Source organism: Festucalex cinctus, chromosome 18 (assembly GCF_051991245.1).
Source record: "Festucalex cinctus isolate MCC-2025b chromosome 18, RoL_Fcin_1.0, whole genome shotgun sequence".
NCBI classification, from domain to species: Eukaryota; Metazoa; Chordata; class Actinopteri; order Syngnathiformes; family Syngnathidae; genus Festucalex; species Festucalex cinctus.
The window spans coordinates 18,030,552-18,043,287 of record NC_135428.1 but is presented as its reverse complement, the minus strand read 5'-3'; the positions used below and the strand labels follow the sequence as shown (position 1 = coordinate 18,043,287).

The 12,736-nt window shown below is 41.3% G+C and overlaps 1 protein-coding gene across 2 annotated transcripts in view; it reads left to right on the top strand.

The window, feature by feature from the left end:
• LOC144006754 (glutamate receptor 4) overlaps nucleotides 1–12,736 on the top strand; it is a 114,333-nt gene that overhangs the window by 89,346 nt on the left and 12,251 nt on the right. Inside the window, exons 12-14 of one of the 2 annotated variants that reach the window (XM_077505771.1) lie at nucleotides 6,996–7,194; nucleotides 7,648–7,895; nucleotides 11,365–11,479. In XM_077505771.1, coding sequence (XP_077361897.1) covers nucleotides 6,996–7,194; nucleotides 7,648–7,895; nucleotides 11,365–11,479 — 562 coding nt within the window. The remainder of the gene's footprint in view (nucleotides 1–6,995; nucleotides 7,195–7,647; nucleotides 7,896–11,364; nucleotides 11,480–12,736) is intronic. The other variant, XM_077505772.1, reaches the window with a different exon arrangement.

The following is a 12,736-nucleotide window of genomic DNA, read 5'->3' as shown; positions in this document are numbered from 1 at the left end:
TTAAGAGGTTGTCCAAAAACATGACCACAGAATTACAACCACTTATGACCTGTTTCCAAAGCAAATCAAGACTTTTTGAAGGCAAACATAATTAATTATTCTTTAATGGCCAAATTAAGTAATCTGACTTTAACCCTATGGAACAGGGGTAATTAGTATTTCATTTAAATTTAAACCGGGTCTTTTTTTCCCTGTCATCTCTGCTATAGTGGTTTAATTTCACTGACTGAGGACAAAAGTGAAGGCACCAAGTGAATGTCTGCCTTGAAGACCAGGCAGGCAAATGCATCTTGCAGGGATGCAGACGTTCAAATTTGCCAGTTTCCACTTGGCCGACCAGAAGCCGTCGAGCATTGTGCTCATCTATCGGCTTCCCGTTATTCCCGAGCCCTGCGCCACTTCGCTCTCTCATCCAGCCGGAACGCCGCACAGCTGTTCCTTCCCACGTCGCTTTTTCGCTCCCATCAGCAGTACTCGAGTCTTTTTTGTCGCACAAGCTGCCGACAGCTTTAAAGCCGAGAGGTAATTCCGAGTTGGATGGCGAGCGACGCCACCGCCGTCTGCCAATTGGGATGCTTTTCATCAAGCGGGTGCGAAAAGATTTTTTTATTCATTGTTGAGTTATTGTTGAAAAAAAAGACTGGAAATAGCTGTTTATGCTGCAAAATGAGTTATAAATAAGTCAAGCAGCGTGGCATCGGCCCCCAGGTGTCACTTCGGGGCCAAACAAGTACCTGCTCATTTATTTAGGCCCTCGACATTGTTGTCACTTCACCGCCGGCAAGACTTCTTTGACACTTGGGAAGTATATTAGACCTTGTTATTTTAATTCAGTAGACAATGTCGAATTGTTAACCTAAGTTCATAAAAATCTGTTTAGTTTGCTTGTCCAACCACATTTTGTGGCAGAGGTGGGAGTAAGTTGTTTTGCAAGTCTCAAGTAAGTCTCAAGTCTTTGCCGTCAAGTCCCAAGTCAAGACTGACAAGTCTCAAGTGAGTCACAAGTCCTGCACTTTGAGTTTCAAGTCCTTTTGGGTCTTTTTAACAACATCGTAGATTATATTATTTCGGGTGACCATTAAAGTAAGAGTCAGGGAGGGAACCCAGAGTGGTGCATCAGATTGCTGTGTTTTTCTATGTATTACCAGTTAGATCATTAACTATACCACGAGCAATAATAATTAGACGATAAACAACTGACATGAGCTTACTTACCGTTCTTGGAGCAACTTCAGATGTTGAACGAAGTTTTAAGTTGTTGCCTTGCCGTCAGTGATCTAATCTTGGACATATTGCAATTCATTTTTTTTGTTGGCCATCGCATAGTTTTTGTACCCAAACAACTAGTGGTGCAACGGATCACAAAGGTCACGGACAGGATTGTTTTAAAAAAAAAAAAAGAAGAAAAAATCAGATAAGTAGAACTTTGTTTTAATGTATTTTTATAAAACGCTTTTGCCCATTATTTTTTTTTTAATCTTTTTTTTTTTTTTTTTTTTGGTCATGGTCGTTAGGATTTAGGAATACAACTTTAAGTGTAATATAAGGGAAGATGCATAATTCTTTTATACATGGTCCATGTATAAAATAATAAGGTATCCTGCCTTACATTATATTGCACTTGTAATGCACTTGAAGTTTTGTTTCTAAAATTCAAATGGCCATATTGGACATTTTGAATGTTTTTGTTGTTGTTGTTGTTGTTGTTGTTTTGTTTTTTTTAAAGCTATTGTTTCATAAAATAATTACAAATGAAGGCAAAGTTCTATTTATCCATCCATTTTCTTAACCACTTCCTCCTCACAAGGGATGTGGGGTGCTGGAGCCTATCCCAGCCAGCTTCGGGCAGTAGGCAGGGTACACCCAGCCAGTTACAGAAAGTTCTATTTATTTATTTTTAATAAGAAAAAATACTCACTCCAATCTCACTGCAATGTAAGGCACATTCCCTTCGTTTAAACATGGAGAGTGGATTACAAAGTAGCCTAGGTCCACAATATTGAAAACAATAGGAAAAGCAAACGAGCCAAGGAACAGCTTTCACTGTTGCCAGCCAGGCTGAGCCACCCGATGTTAGCACTAATAGCTAGCTACTAGCCACGAACACGGGAGACTTGTACTGTATCATACAATGACGACGTAATTAACTTGCGGTTTCTTCCTAAATTAGCTATTTAATATACTTTCGAGTGGCATTATGATAACGGTGGTAGAAAATATGTAATTTCAATAAAAACGTTGATAATGCAAGGCCAAACGTCAAAAGGACGTAGTCAAGCTTGCGTTCACGCCTCCATGCAGGCAGACTTCAAAGTAAAATTCACCAAGGCTGTTGCATTGGTGTCAAAGTATTATTTGGTCAGATTTATTTTGAAGTTTTCTTTAGCGTAGGTGCCGTGTTTGCGGCTTCCCTGACATGTCTGAATGACTGCACTGCCTCACGTCAGCCAGCCCAGCTCGCACACGTACACAAACGCGCAGTGACGCACACACCGAGACAGAACTTAATCGTTAAAATACATTTTAATCTTTTTGTTTCGGTGGAAGAAGCAAGTCTTTTCAAGTCAAAGGCCTCAAGTCCACACAAGTCATAGTTGTTCAAGTCCAAGTCGAGTTGCAAGTCTTTCACCATTTTGTCAAGTCGAGTCTAAAGTCGTCAAATTCATGACTCGAGTCTGACTCGAGTCCAAGTCCCATGACTCGAGTCCACACCTCTGTTTTGGGGCAAGAGTCTATTTTGATAACTCTTTCACTGACAACACTTTGAGGTTGAGGGCTCTTGCAAAACCGTAACAACACATAAAAACACTTTCATGCCGTTGTTAAAAACAAAATATTGTGCAGTGTTCCCCATTTGTCTGCCATATGACGAACAGTAGCCTAAACTAGCATGCTAACGTTCGCGAGCAAACTCAGTAATTGGAAGCTTAGATGCTAATCGCTAGCTGCTAATCAAAAGGAAATTATTTTCTAGCATCTCTCTGACAGAAACTTAGAACTCACAACCCCTCTCATTTACCACGTGTATATTTCACACATATTTACAACATACGCATGTTGTAACTTTGCTTGGCTCAGGGCATGGAGCTGATGACAAAGCATGACCTCAAATGTATAAAATAAACCTCAAGCTCTACTCAGTAACATTTATTCTGTTACAAGGGAGTACAACAAAACAAGAAAAATTTTCAGGCATGTTTTTTTTTTTTCCATCTGTTAGCTAGCAGGCTACTCCCTACTTAATGAAAATAAATAGTAACATACGGTAAGTGTTTTTTTTTTTTCCATCTGTTTGTTAGCTAGCAGGCTACTCCCTACTTAATGAAAATAAATAGAAGACATTAAGGTTGCACTCACAAAAATAAATCACAGTAGCCCACAGCCTTTTTTTTTTTTTTTACATGGAAACGAAAAGAAAACGTACTTAATTTTGGTGAGGCAAACGGCAAATAGGTTACCGATCAATCCGAGTGGAGTCACTTTCCACTTGTCTCGCTTTCTCCTCTCAAGGGAAAGCAAAATTGGTTCATCATTACACTCAAGTTCTCCAGCTACAAAACATTTTTTTTTGTTACATTTTAGATGCTCCAAAACTCACTGCCAGTTTACTGAAGTTGAACCGACTGCGCAAACACACACGCACACACACACACACACACACGCTCATGTTCTCATTTGGCCCCATTGCGCCGCAATTACTTTACGGTAATCTGATTAACTTCGCGATCAACAGATGCCACCAAAACATCATTAAGAACATTTAATGAACGGATGCCACTTACAAGCCGGGTTTGCGTATTTGTATCTGTGCCATGAGAGTGTTCAAATGTTGTATTTCTGCCAAGCGGCGGCAAGAGAGCTGAAAACGGACCGACGCATGCAAGTGTACCCGCCACTGGATCCCGCGCCCCCCGCCCGCCCCCCGCCCTGTGTTTACCACATGCCTCTCACTGTGAATCATCGTCAACGAGTGAAGGCATGGCGGGTTAATGCTCACTGAGGCATCGTGAGGAAGCCCTGATACCTTTTGCTGAACTCAGACGCTCACAAAAAGACGGACTGCAGTGATTCTGTACCAGACTGCAGTTCGGCGCCATTTTGAGGAGTTTTATGGCCATCATGTAGTACAATTTAAGATCTCATGACAAGTTTCTAAAAACAGGAGCTGTTCATGACAAACCACGCAGGGGAAGGCCTGCTACCGCCACTGATGAAAACAGAACTGTTAGAGCAGGCGGGAAGATAGACTCAGAATCTAGGAAAACCTCGATTCACCAACCGACTTCAGGTCGCTGAGTATCATATTCCTTTGAAAAACCTGAAGTTTTGATGTTTAGAAAAACTGCAAAAGCCTGACTGCCACATACTGATAGCCTCAACGTTTGTCCAGCTGATTCCTTCTGCACAGATCACTGGATACAAATGCTAAATTAACAATTAACAACTGATCAAATACATCTTACCAGCATGTGTGTTTTTTTCAGATTTGACAGAGAGCTTCTGTTTTTTTTGGTTGTCACAAGAAACCCCATTCAGCGTAAATCCCTCTTGGAGTAACCAACATCAAACAATTCTCTTAAACGAGGCCATGGATGGACGTCATTGTTGTGAATTCACTCTGGGCCCGCCCACGTCCCTTCATGTCGGTCCGTTAAGTCCCCAAGATCTCAATCCATCAATCAAGATCTCAACTGTGGTTGACTTCACCTAAATCTGTTTACATCTTTTATACAGCATCTTGTCATTCCGCAGACGTAGAATTTCTTTTTTTTGACAAAGTAAGTATAGTAGAAAGTGTGGATATCTGCAAAAAGCCTTAAGATAATCATTACCGAAAAACCCGAGAAATCGTCTTGAGCACATTTAAAAAAGTATTCATAAATCCAACTGCCGGATATGGACCTGCGCCAACCCCCCAATGCCATCATGACTACCCATTTATTCATTATCTCTACTTAAAAGTATTTTTTTTCTCAATAGCTGAGTGTGAATGAGAGCGTGGGTAGACAAAGAGGAGGACGTCATTTGTATTCAAATCCACAGCTAATGTGTCAAGTAAGCGTGTGTGTATGTGTTGCGATGCATGCGTGTGCTTGTATACGTCAGCATCTCGCCTCTTAGGGCTGCCTCAGTCAGTACATGCTCGGAAAATGGCAGTGACGCACAATGTGGTAAATTGCAAGACCCAAATCTTCTGTCCTTTGTCTATATTGTATAGCTTGCTAGGTTTGAGGTTTGAGGGTTGTTCCAGGTGACTATAGAGGTACGTGCCATCGACAAACCTATTCATTGTGTATGTGGTGAGGGGCCGGTACCACGGAATGGAGCATTGCTGGGGGACGGGTCGCTTGCGGCAACAAGGCGCCTGCAATTTTTTGAAAAATTCTGTTTGAGAGCGGTGACGCTGTGATGTTAGAGTTGGAGGTGCAGTTTCATAACCTGGCAATAGCCAGACTGATATCGCACTTTACTCAAGGGAGTTCTCCGCAATATCCATCTGGTACCACTCCACGGTAATTTGCTTGGGAAAGGCGGGACATTCTGTGCAACAATTTGAGCTGATTGGACATTGCAGCATTGTATACGTTTGTTTTAACCAATCACGGCCACGGATGAAAACGTAGTCTTCGTTCTTATCGAAGGCGGGGGGGGGTTATCTTACCAGCAAACCTGAACCTTGAAGCGTCTCTCGCTGTTCAACATTCAACAAGGAAATGGTGAGTAATTCTGCGAGAACAGAATTAATTGCAGCGTCCATTCATCCATGTTAGGTTTGTTTGTTAGCCCCGGTGAGTTTGTGAACTTTGTCAGTTGTTGTTATTGTGTGAATACCATGAGAATTCATCTTGCGAGAGCATCTTTAGCAGTTTCATTCTATTTTGGTGGACTTATTTACAGGTAACGGCATGAGCTTGGTTAGAAAATGCAGATGACATACAATGATGTGTTTAATTACACAATGCTCCCTGCTCATCTTGAGGTAAAGAAAAGAGTACCACTACAATGAAGGATATGTCAAAATGTGGCCTATTTCTTGTCTAAACCAGCAGCAAAAGTATTTACTTCCTGGTAGGCTGCTACATCCACACTTCCTAATATGGGCATGCTAGCACCGGGATGCCGTGGTCTTTCCATGCCGCCGCCCATTCCTTTCATGCTGAGCAAGTGCAGTGTGAAAATGACTTTCATGTTTGGTGGTGTCAGGATGTGGTCATGCTGGCTCAAGTTAACGGCGACTTGTCAACAACACACGTTGCCCTGCTTCCACCTCTATTTGAGCTTCAACGGAGCTCGTTAGAAAAGGACTCTAAGTCTGAGGTGCAAGTGCCCGCTTCTTAACACGCGTGTGGTCACGCATGCAGATCACAAGACATTCGGTACCAGCTTCAGAGCCTAGTGGGATTTGTGGTTTACAGGCCAGATGGCAATAAGTCCCATTGCAGGGTGCAGTCGGAGCAAAAGCAGCGACTCCTCTGCAGATGTCTCTCTCTCACTTGGCTGTCTCTCGGTGCTCGCTCCGATCTGACATGCAGGGCCTGTAGGGCTTTTGTATCCGCCGCTGTTTGATTTGCACCGAGGGGAGGTCTTGTTTGTTCTCCTCAATGCAGCATTTACGCTTTAAGATTCTCCTCACGCGCCGCCCCCACTCGGCAACCTGCTATCTGTCTCCCCCGAGTGTGCAAAGCGGGGTAGCGCCGCCGTGGGGGTCTTGCAGCTCTTTTGTATCGGATAAAACAAATTGCTTTGTACAGCCCAATCACCAATAATGAATGGAAATGGTCGGACTATCTGAGGTAGTAAAAGTACTTGTGCATTTTCCTCCACTTATCTAGGGATGGGTTGTGGGCGGTCCAGATTGCAAATATACTTCAAATGTAAGGAAGTAAATGTACAGATAATGAAAAATCTACTTATGTACAATGAAGTAAAGGAAGTATTTGCCTGCCGATCATCGATTTCGATCCCCCATCCTCCACCTTGTCTCCCTACCCAAGGTCGTTATCCGGCCGCATCGTGGGCGGGGTGTGGTGGTTCTTCACTCTCATCATCATCTCGTCCTACACGGCCAACCTGGCCGCCTTCCTGACTGTGGAGAGGATGGTGTCGCCCATCGAGAGCGCCGAGGACCTGGCCAAGCAGACGGACATCGCCTACGGCACTTTGGACTCGGGCTCCACCAAGGAGTTCTTCAGGGTGAGCTGGGTGTTCCTCAGGGGTTGGCGATAGAGCGCTTTATGCTCTGAACCATTTATTTTGCTTTTTGCTGTTAAGAGATTTTTGATTTGGTCCTCTGATCCAGTCTCAAGAAGGTATGTGCAGTGGGAAGTGGGGTGGGCAAACTTGGTCCTCAAGTGCCAGAGTCCTGCAGGTTTTGGAGGTTTCTCTCTTCCAGCATAAGCTGATTCCAATCAACAGGATCATACAGAGCTTGCTGATGAGCTGATCATATAACAGCTGTGTTGGAGAAGGGAAACATCCAAAACCTGCAGGACTTCGGCCCTCGAAGACCGGGTTTGCCCTCCACTGGAGTGAACAAACAGTTTGCTGTTCCAGTTACCACTTTATCAGAACCAAAAATAAGTTCAACTTTGACGCCGGTGTTTCCTCCACCTGCTGGTGAATTCTCTCACCTTTGACTCTCCAAAGCGCTCCAAGATCGCCGTCTACGAGAAGATGTGGGGCTACATGAAGTCGGCCGAGCCCACCGTGTTCACCAAGACCACGGCGGAGGGTGTGGCGCGTGTGCGCAAGTCTAAAGGGAAGTACGCCTTCCTGCTGGAGTCCACGATGAACGAGTACACGGAGCAGCGCAAGCCCTGCGACACCATGAAAGTGGGCGGGAACCTGGACTCCAAAGGCTACGGCGTAGCCACGCCCAAGGGTTCACAGTTAAGGTGGGTGGAATAGTGTAACAATATGGCCGACGTGTTGTTATGGTATTCCACCTTCCCTGGTGTGCCGCCTTTTTTTGCCATTTTCCTGCTTTGGTTTGGGTGGGCAGGGACCTTTGTGTGTGGATGTTTTTTTGTGTTTTTTTTTTTAATCAATTTTCACATCTGTGTTTGCTGCATGCGGGTTTTCATTGTGATCTAATTGACCGTATTTCCTCCGATAGTGGTCTGTACTCAATTACCGGTTAAATAATAGATGCCTCAGGGGATTAAAAAAATGGTGAACAATTCACACATACTGAGAGTCTGTTAACATTAAAGAGTTAACAACCATTTGAACTCTGTTGCTAACCAATACAGCAGCATTGCTTATACTACTCAGTCTTGCCTCTGTAACAGCAAATTCTCACTCTGAAAAATACAAACCTAGCCTCCCGTCCTTTGCAGTTGAGTAAACAAATACCTGCAACCACTATATGAGGGAATGTGGCAATATATTCTCTACAGGTGATCCTGCTCAGGTAAATTGTGTGTTTGCATGGCATGCGTCACTCATTAGTAACACATCTTAAAGAGGAAGTCAACCCCCCAAAAATCCTTGACTATGTGACCTCACTAGCCTAAATATAACATTCTGATTAATAGCCAAATGCAGCCACTTTTATCCATCAGAGCGCGGCCATTTTGCCACCTGCTGTCGACTGAAGATGACATCAGTGGTGCTCAGGTCTCAGGTAACAACAAATCACAGCTCAGCTTCAGCAAACAGGTGTGCTGTGATTGGCGGTTGCCTGAGCATCTATGATGTCATCTTCAGTCGACAGCAAGTGGCAAAATGGCCGCCCCCTGATATGGACAAAAATGGCTGCATTTTGCTTCAGAACTCATCTTCCAAAAATGTTATATTAATCAGAATGTTGTTTGGACTAGTGATCTCACAGATAACATATTATTGTCAAAAAAAATGTTTAATGTTGACTTCCACTTTAAAGGGGACATATTATGCAATTTGGTAGGATATAACGTTAAAAGATAAAGAACTAGACAAAGTGCAATTTCTGGAGAAATTGAGTGGGAATGCTGAAAGCAAATGAGAGATAAATTATGAAATTATAACCTCCTGGTTACTGGACAATGCGCTTTACCAACTGTGCCACCGAGCAGTGTGAGACACCTGGTAATGATGATAAGTTACATATATGGAAGTGGGCGTGGAAAGTGATACTGAAAAAGTTCAATGACTGTCCCATTTAAAATGAATGGGGAAAAGTTTATATTAAATGTTAAATTGTGCAAATACTGTTAGTAATGTGGAATCAGATGATATATACCCCGGGAGGCGTGATTTTTTTAAGCTAGTTGAAATTTGAACAATATAAATTGGAAGTATTATGTGGGAGTTGTTAGGCGGCAAAAAAGTGGGGAGAATAAAAATCACAATAACAAATGTGGTTCAGCATTCCCACAATTACAGCATGCTGGTTGAAATCACTTTTGGGCAAATGTCTTTGCATAATATGTCCCTTTTAAATTAATCAGCACATCGACATGAGATATATGTATCATATTTTGCTTTTCTCCATTTCTTTGAATAAAGTGAGATTTTCTGGGATGCCGCGTGAACGCGAAGCCCTGACTCCAACATCGCCGCCTCCTCGCCAATGCCCGGAGGAATTTCCCGATGTGGAAAAGGTTCAGCACAGACAAAGCGGGTCACCGGGAAAAAAAAATTATTGGCGGTCGTCTGTGTGATTGTTTGTGTCCTCCTCAACTTCTGTAAATTCCTCCCGTGGCGTGGAGCAGCTGCTGCGTTGTTGTTTTTTTGCGCAGACAGTTTTACACCAGGGGAGAGAGAGAGAGAGAGAGAGAGTCCCTGACAGATCACCGTAGTCCTTGTCCAAGCCTCCATCTTGTTATTTCAAGGGATTATGGTCTTCTGCCAGTCATGTGACAAAATCCAAAGGGCAACTTGGCGAGGAGACGGCGTTGTCATTCAGGGCTTCGACTTCATCGACCGGTTTTGTGTCACCGGGGCCGACTGGATCAAAGCACACGCTGAGCCAAAAGTACAACAGCTAAAAAAAAAATTTAAAAAATTTAAAGCCCATGTTGTTTCATACTGTTCACCTCCAGTCCTGTAGGTGGTGGTAGCTTCCATTGCATTTGCTGCACCTGGCGGGTCGCTGCCCCATGAATATGAAATCACATCAAAATCAACAAACGAATAAGCAAACAGCGTTTTCCAAATATTGTATGTATAAATGTTTTGTATGTGTAAATATAAAAGCTGTTACTGTAACTGTACAATTCAAAATCCTTTTTGTACTTTTTCAAAATGTTTATCATTAAAGAATTTTAAAACACTTAAAATTATGACACTTAAAATAATAGCGTACATTTGAAAAATAATACATCTATTAAATGTAAATATTTAGAAAACTATCGAACATTGTGTGATTAGCAAAACAAAGAGATACTTGACTCATTGAGCCATTTTCAGCAGTAAAAAGTAAATATTTTGTCTATAATTAATGTGGTAATGTCATTTTTCATGTGCAATTAATACCTATAAAAAGTCATTTTTCTACTTGCCGTCGACTGATATCACCTGTGCTGAGGAAGTAACGACCAATCATGGCTCAGTTTACTGACCAAACACTGAAAACAGGAGAGCCATGATTGGTCGTTACCTTCTTCCTCAGCACAGGTGATGTCATCATCAGTCGACAGCAAGTAGAAAAATTCCTTTTTAAAAGTATTCATTGTACATGAAAATTAATGAAGTTATCAAATTCATTCTGGACAAAATCTAAACTTTTCACTGCTGAAAATTGTTAAATGAGTCAAGTATCTCTTTAACTTAATAAAAAAAAATAACGTTGAATAAGAATTTTAAGTCTTTTTAAATTTTAAAATATGTACTGTATGACTTGTCTTCATTGTCATGGTGTCATTAAAATAACATTTTTAAAACAATGTAGAATTTATTCATTTTAATGATTTTTGTTTTGACTTTTGACCAAAAAAATTAATACAAACTAAATTTTAAATGACTAACAGTTGCTATTTGTAAGTATTTTTACTTCATTTATTGTCTTAAATTAAAAATGTTTAGACTTTATTATAAATTACTTTATATTAAAAAATTAAATTAGAATTTTGAAAAATCTTTTTCAATTCTTCTTGCTATCATTATAAACATATTTTTAAAATGTGTGTGGGGGGGGAATTGTAATTTCCTTGAGATTGAATAGTAATGAATCTCATGGCATACAGCAAATAAAAAGTGAGCTTTGGCTTTCCGTGTGTTGTGATCCGGAAACGGGATTAATTGCACCGTATCCACCGTTGTCGTCTTCTCTTTATTGCTTTCCCTCCCTCCCTCTCTCTCTCTCTTTCGCTCTCTCTCTTCCTGCCCAATTGGAAGTACATGCTCACCCTTTTCACCCAATTTCTCTGTCTGGTTGTGAAGAAGCGCCGTTAACCTGGCCGTGTTAAAGCTCAATGAGCAGGGCCTGTTGGACAAATTGAAAAACAAGTGGTGGTACGACAAAGGAGAGTGCGGCAGCGGCGGCGGCGGCGAGAAGGTTAGCCGCTCACGTGGGCCGCACGCTCACACGCTCACGTCTTTCTTGTCATGTGTTGTGCTGGCAAACAGGCGCATCTGCAGGGACCAGTACTATTTTTTATTTTGTTTTAAATATATATAAAGGAGGGTACAGGGTTGTCAACCTAAAGCGTGTGGGCCATACGTGGCCCACAAGAGCATAATCGGGGTTGGGCAAAATATACAGAAATTTAATTTAGTTGCAATTTCCATAAAATTGGTTCATAAAAACCATATTTTGTGTTCATTTATACTGTTCGCGTAGCTGTTTGGCAATGAAATTTATTGCACGTGATAAAATACATGTGCAATAAATTCCTTCATTTGCTTCTTTTTTTCTATTTTAATGATATTATTAAATAACTTATAGTACATTATCGTGATATAAGTTGTATAAGCAGGGCTAGGACTAGATAATCTTGTACTTCTTCCTACCCCCTTTGAACATATGAATTCTGACTTTTGCTGATTCTTTTCCTTTTTGGCTTTTATTTTCTTTCCTTCGCTTTTTTTTTATTATTTGTATTGCATGTACGATATTCAATAAACCAAACGAAACGAAAAACCAAACAAGAATAATGCTAAATATTTTTATTTTATCAAACAGTTGTATGTACTTATGATTATATACATTAAATATTCAATACCTACCTGTATATGTGCATATACATTAAATCTAAATAATATGATTAAAAAAGTGAATTTTTATTTTACTTAAAATCAGGGATGGATTTTAGGGCCATTACATTATACACTTTTTTTTCAACATTAACACAAAGTTTAAATATAGGTGTGGGGGGCTGCTTGATATTTGATTTAAAATGCAAATATTACTGCACTTGAAAAATTTAACTTGAAAGGCTGAAATATGTTTTTATTTATTAATTGAATGGATTATTATTATTATTTTAATAAACCTGATCTACAAATGATCTGGCCCATGTGTCTGTTTCAAAAATAAAAAAAATAAATATGTTGCCCACCTCTGATGTAAGTCCACAAACGCTCATCACGCTTCAAGCAATTTTGAATTGAAGTCTTATTCCAAAAAAGGGTCCCAGCAGCATACGCCCGTTGCAGATAAGCGATGCAGCCGGGGGGCCCCCCACATATACACGTATATGTCTGTTGTACTTAAAACGGCGCCGCAATAGCAGACATGTAACAGCAGTGGGGCCCCTTCCCGGCAGCGCCATGAGGTGCCCCCTCGTTACGGGGGCCACGTTTTGATTGAATA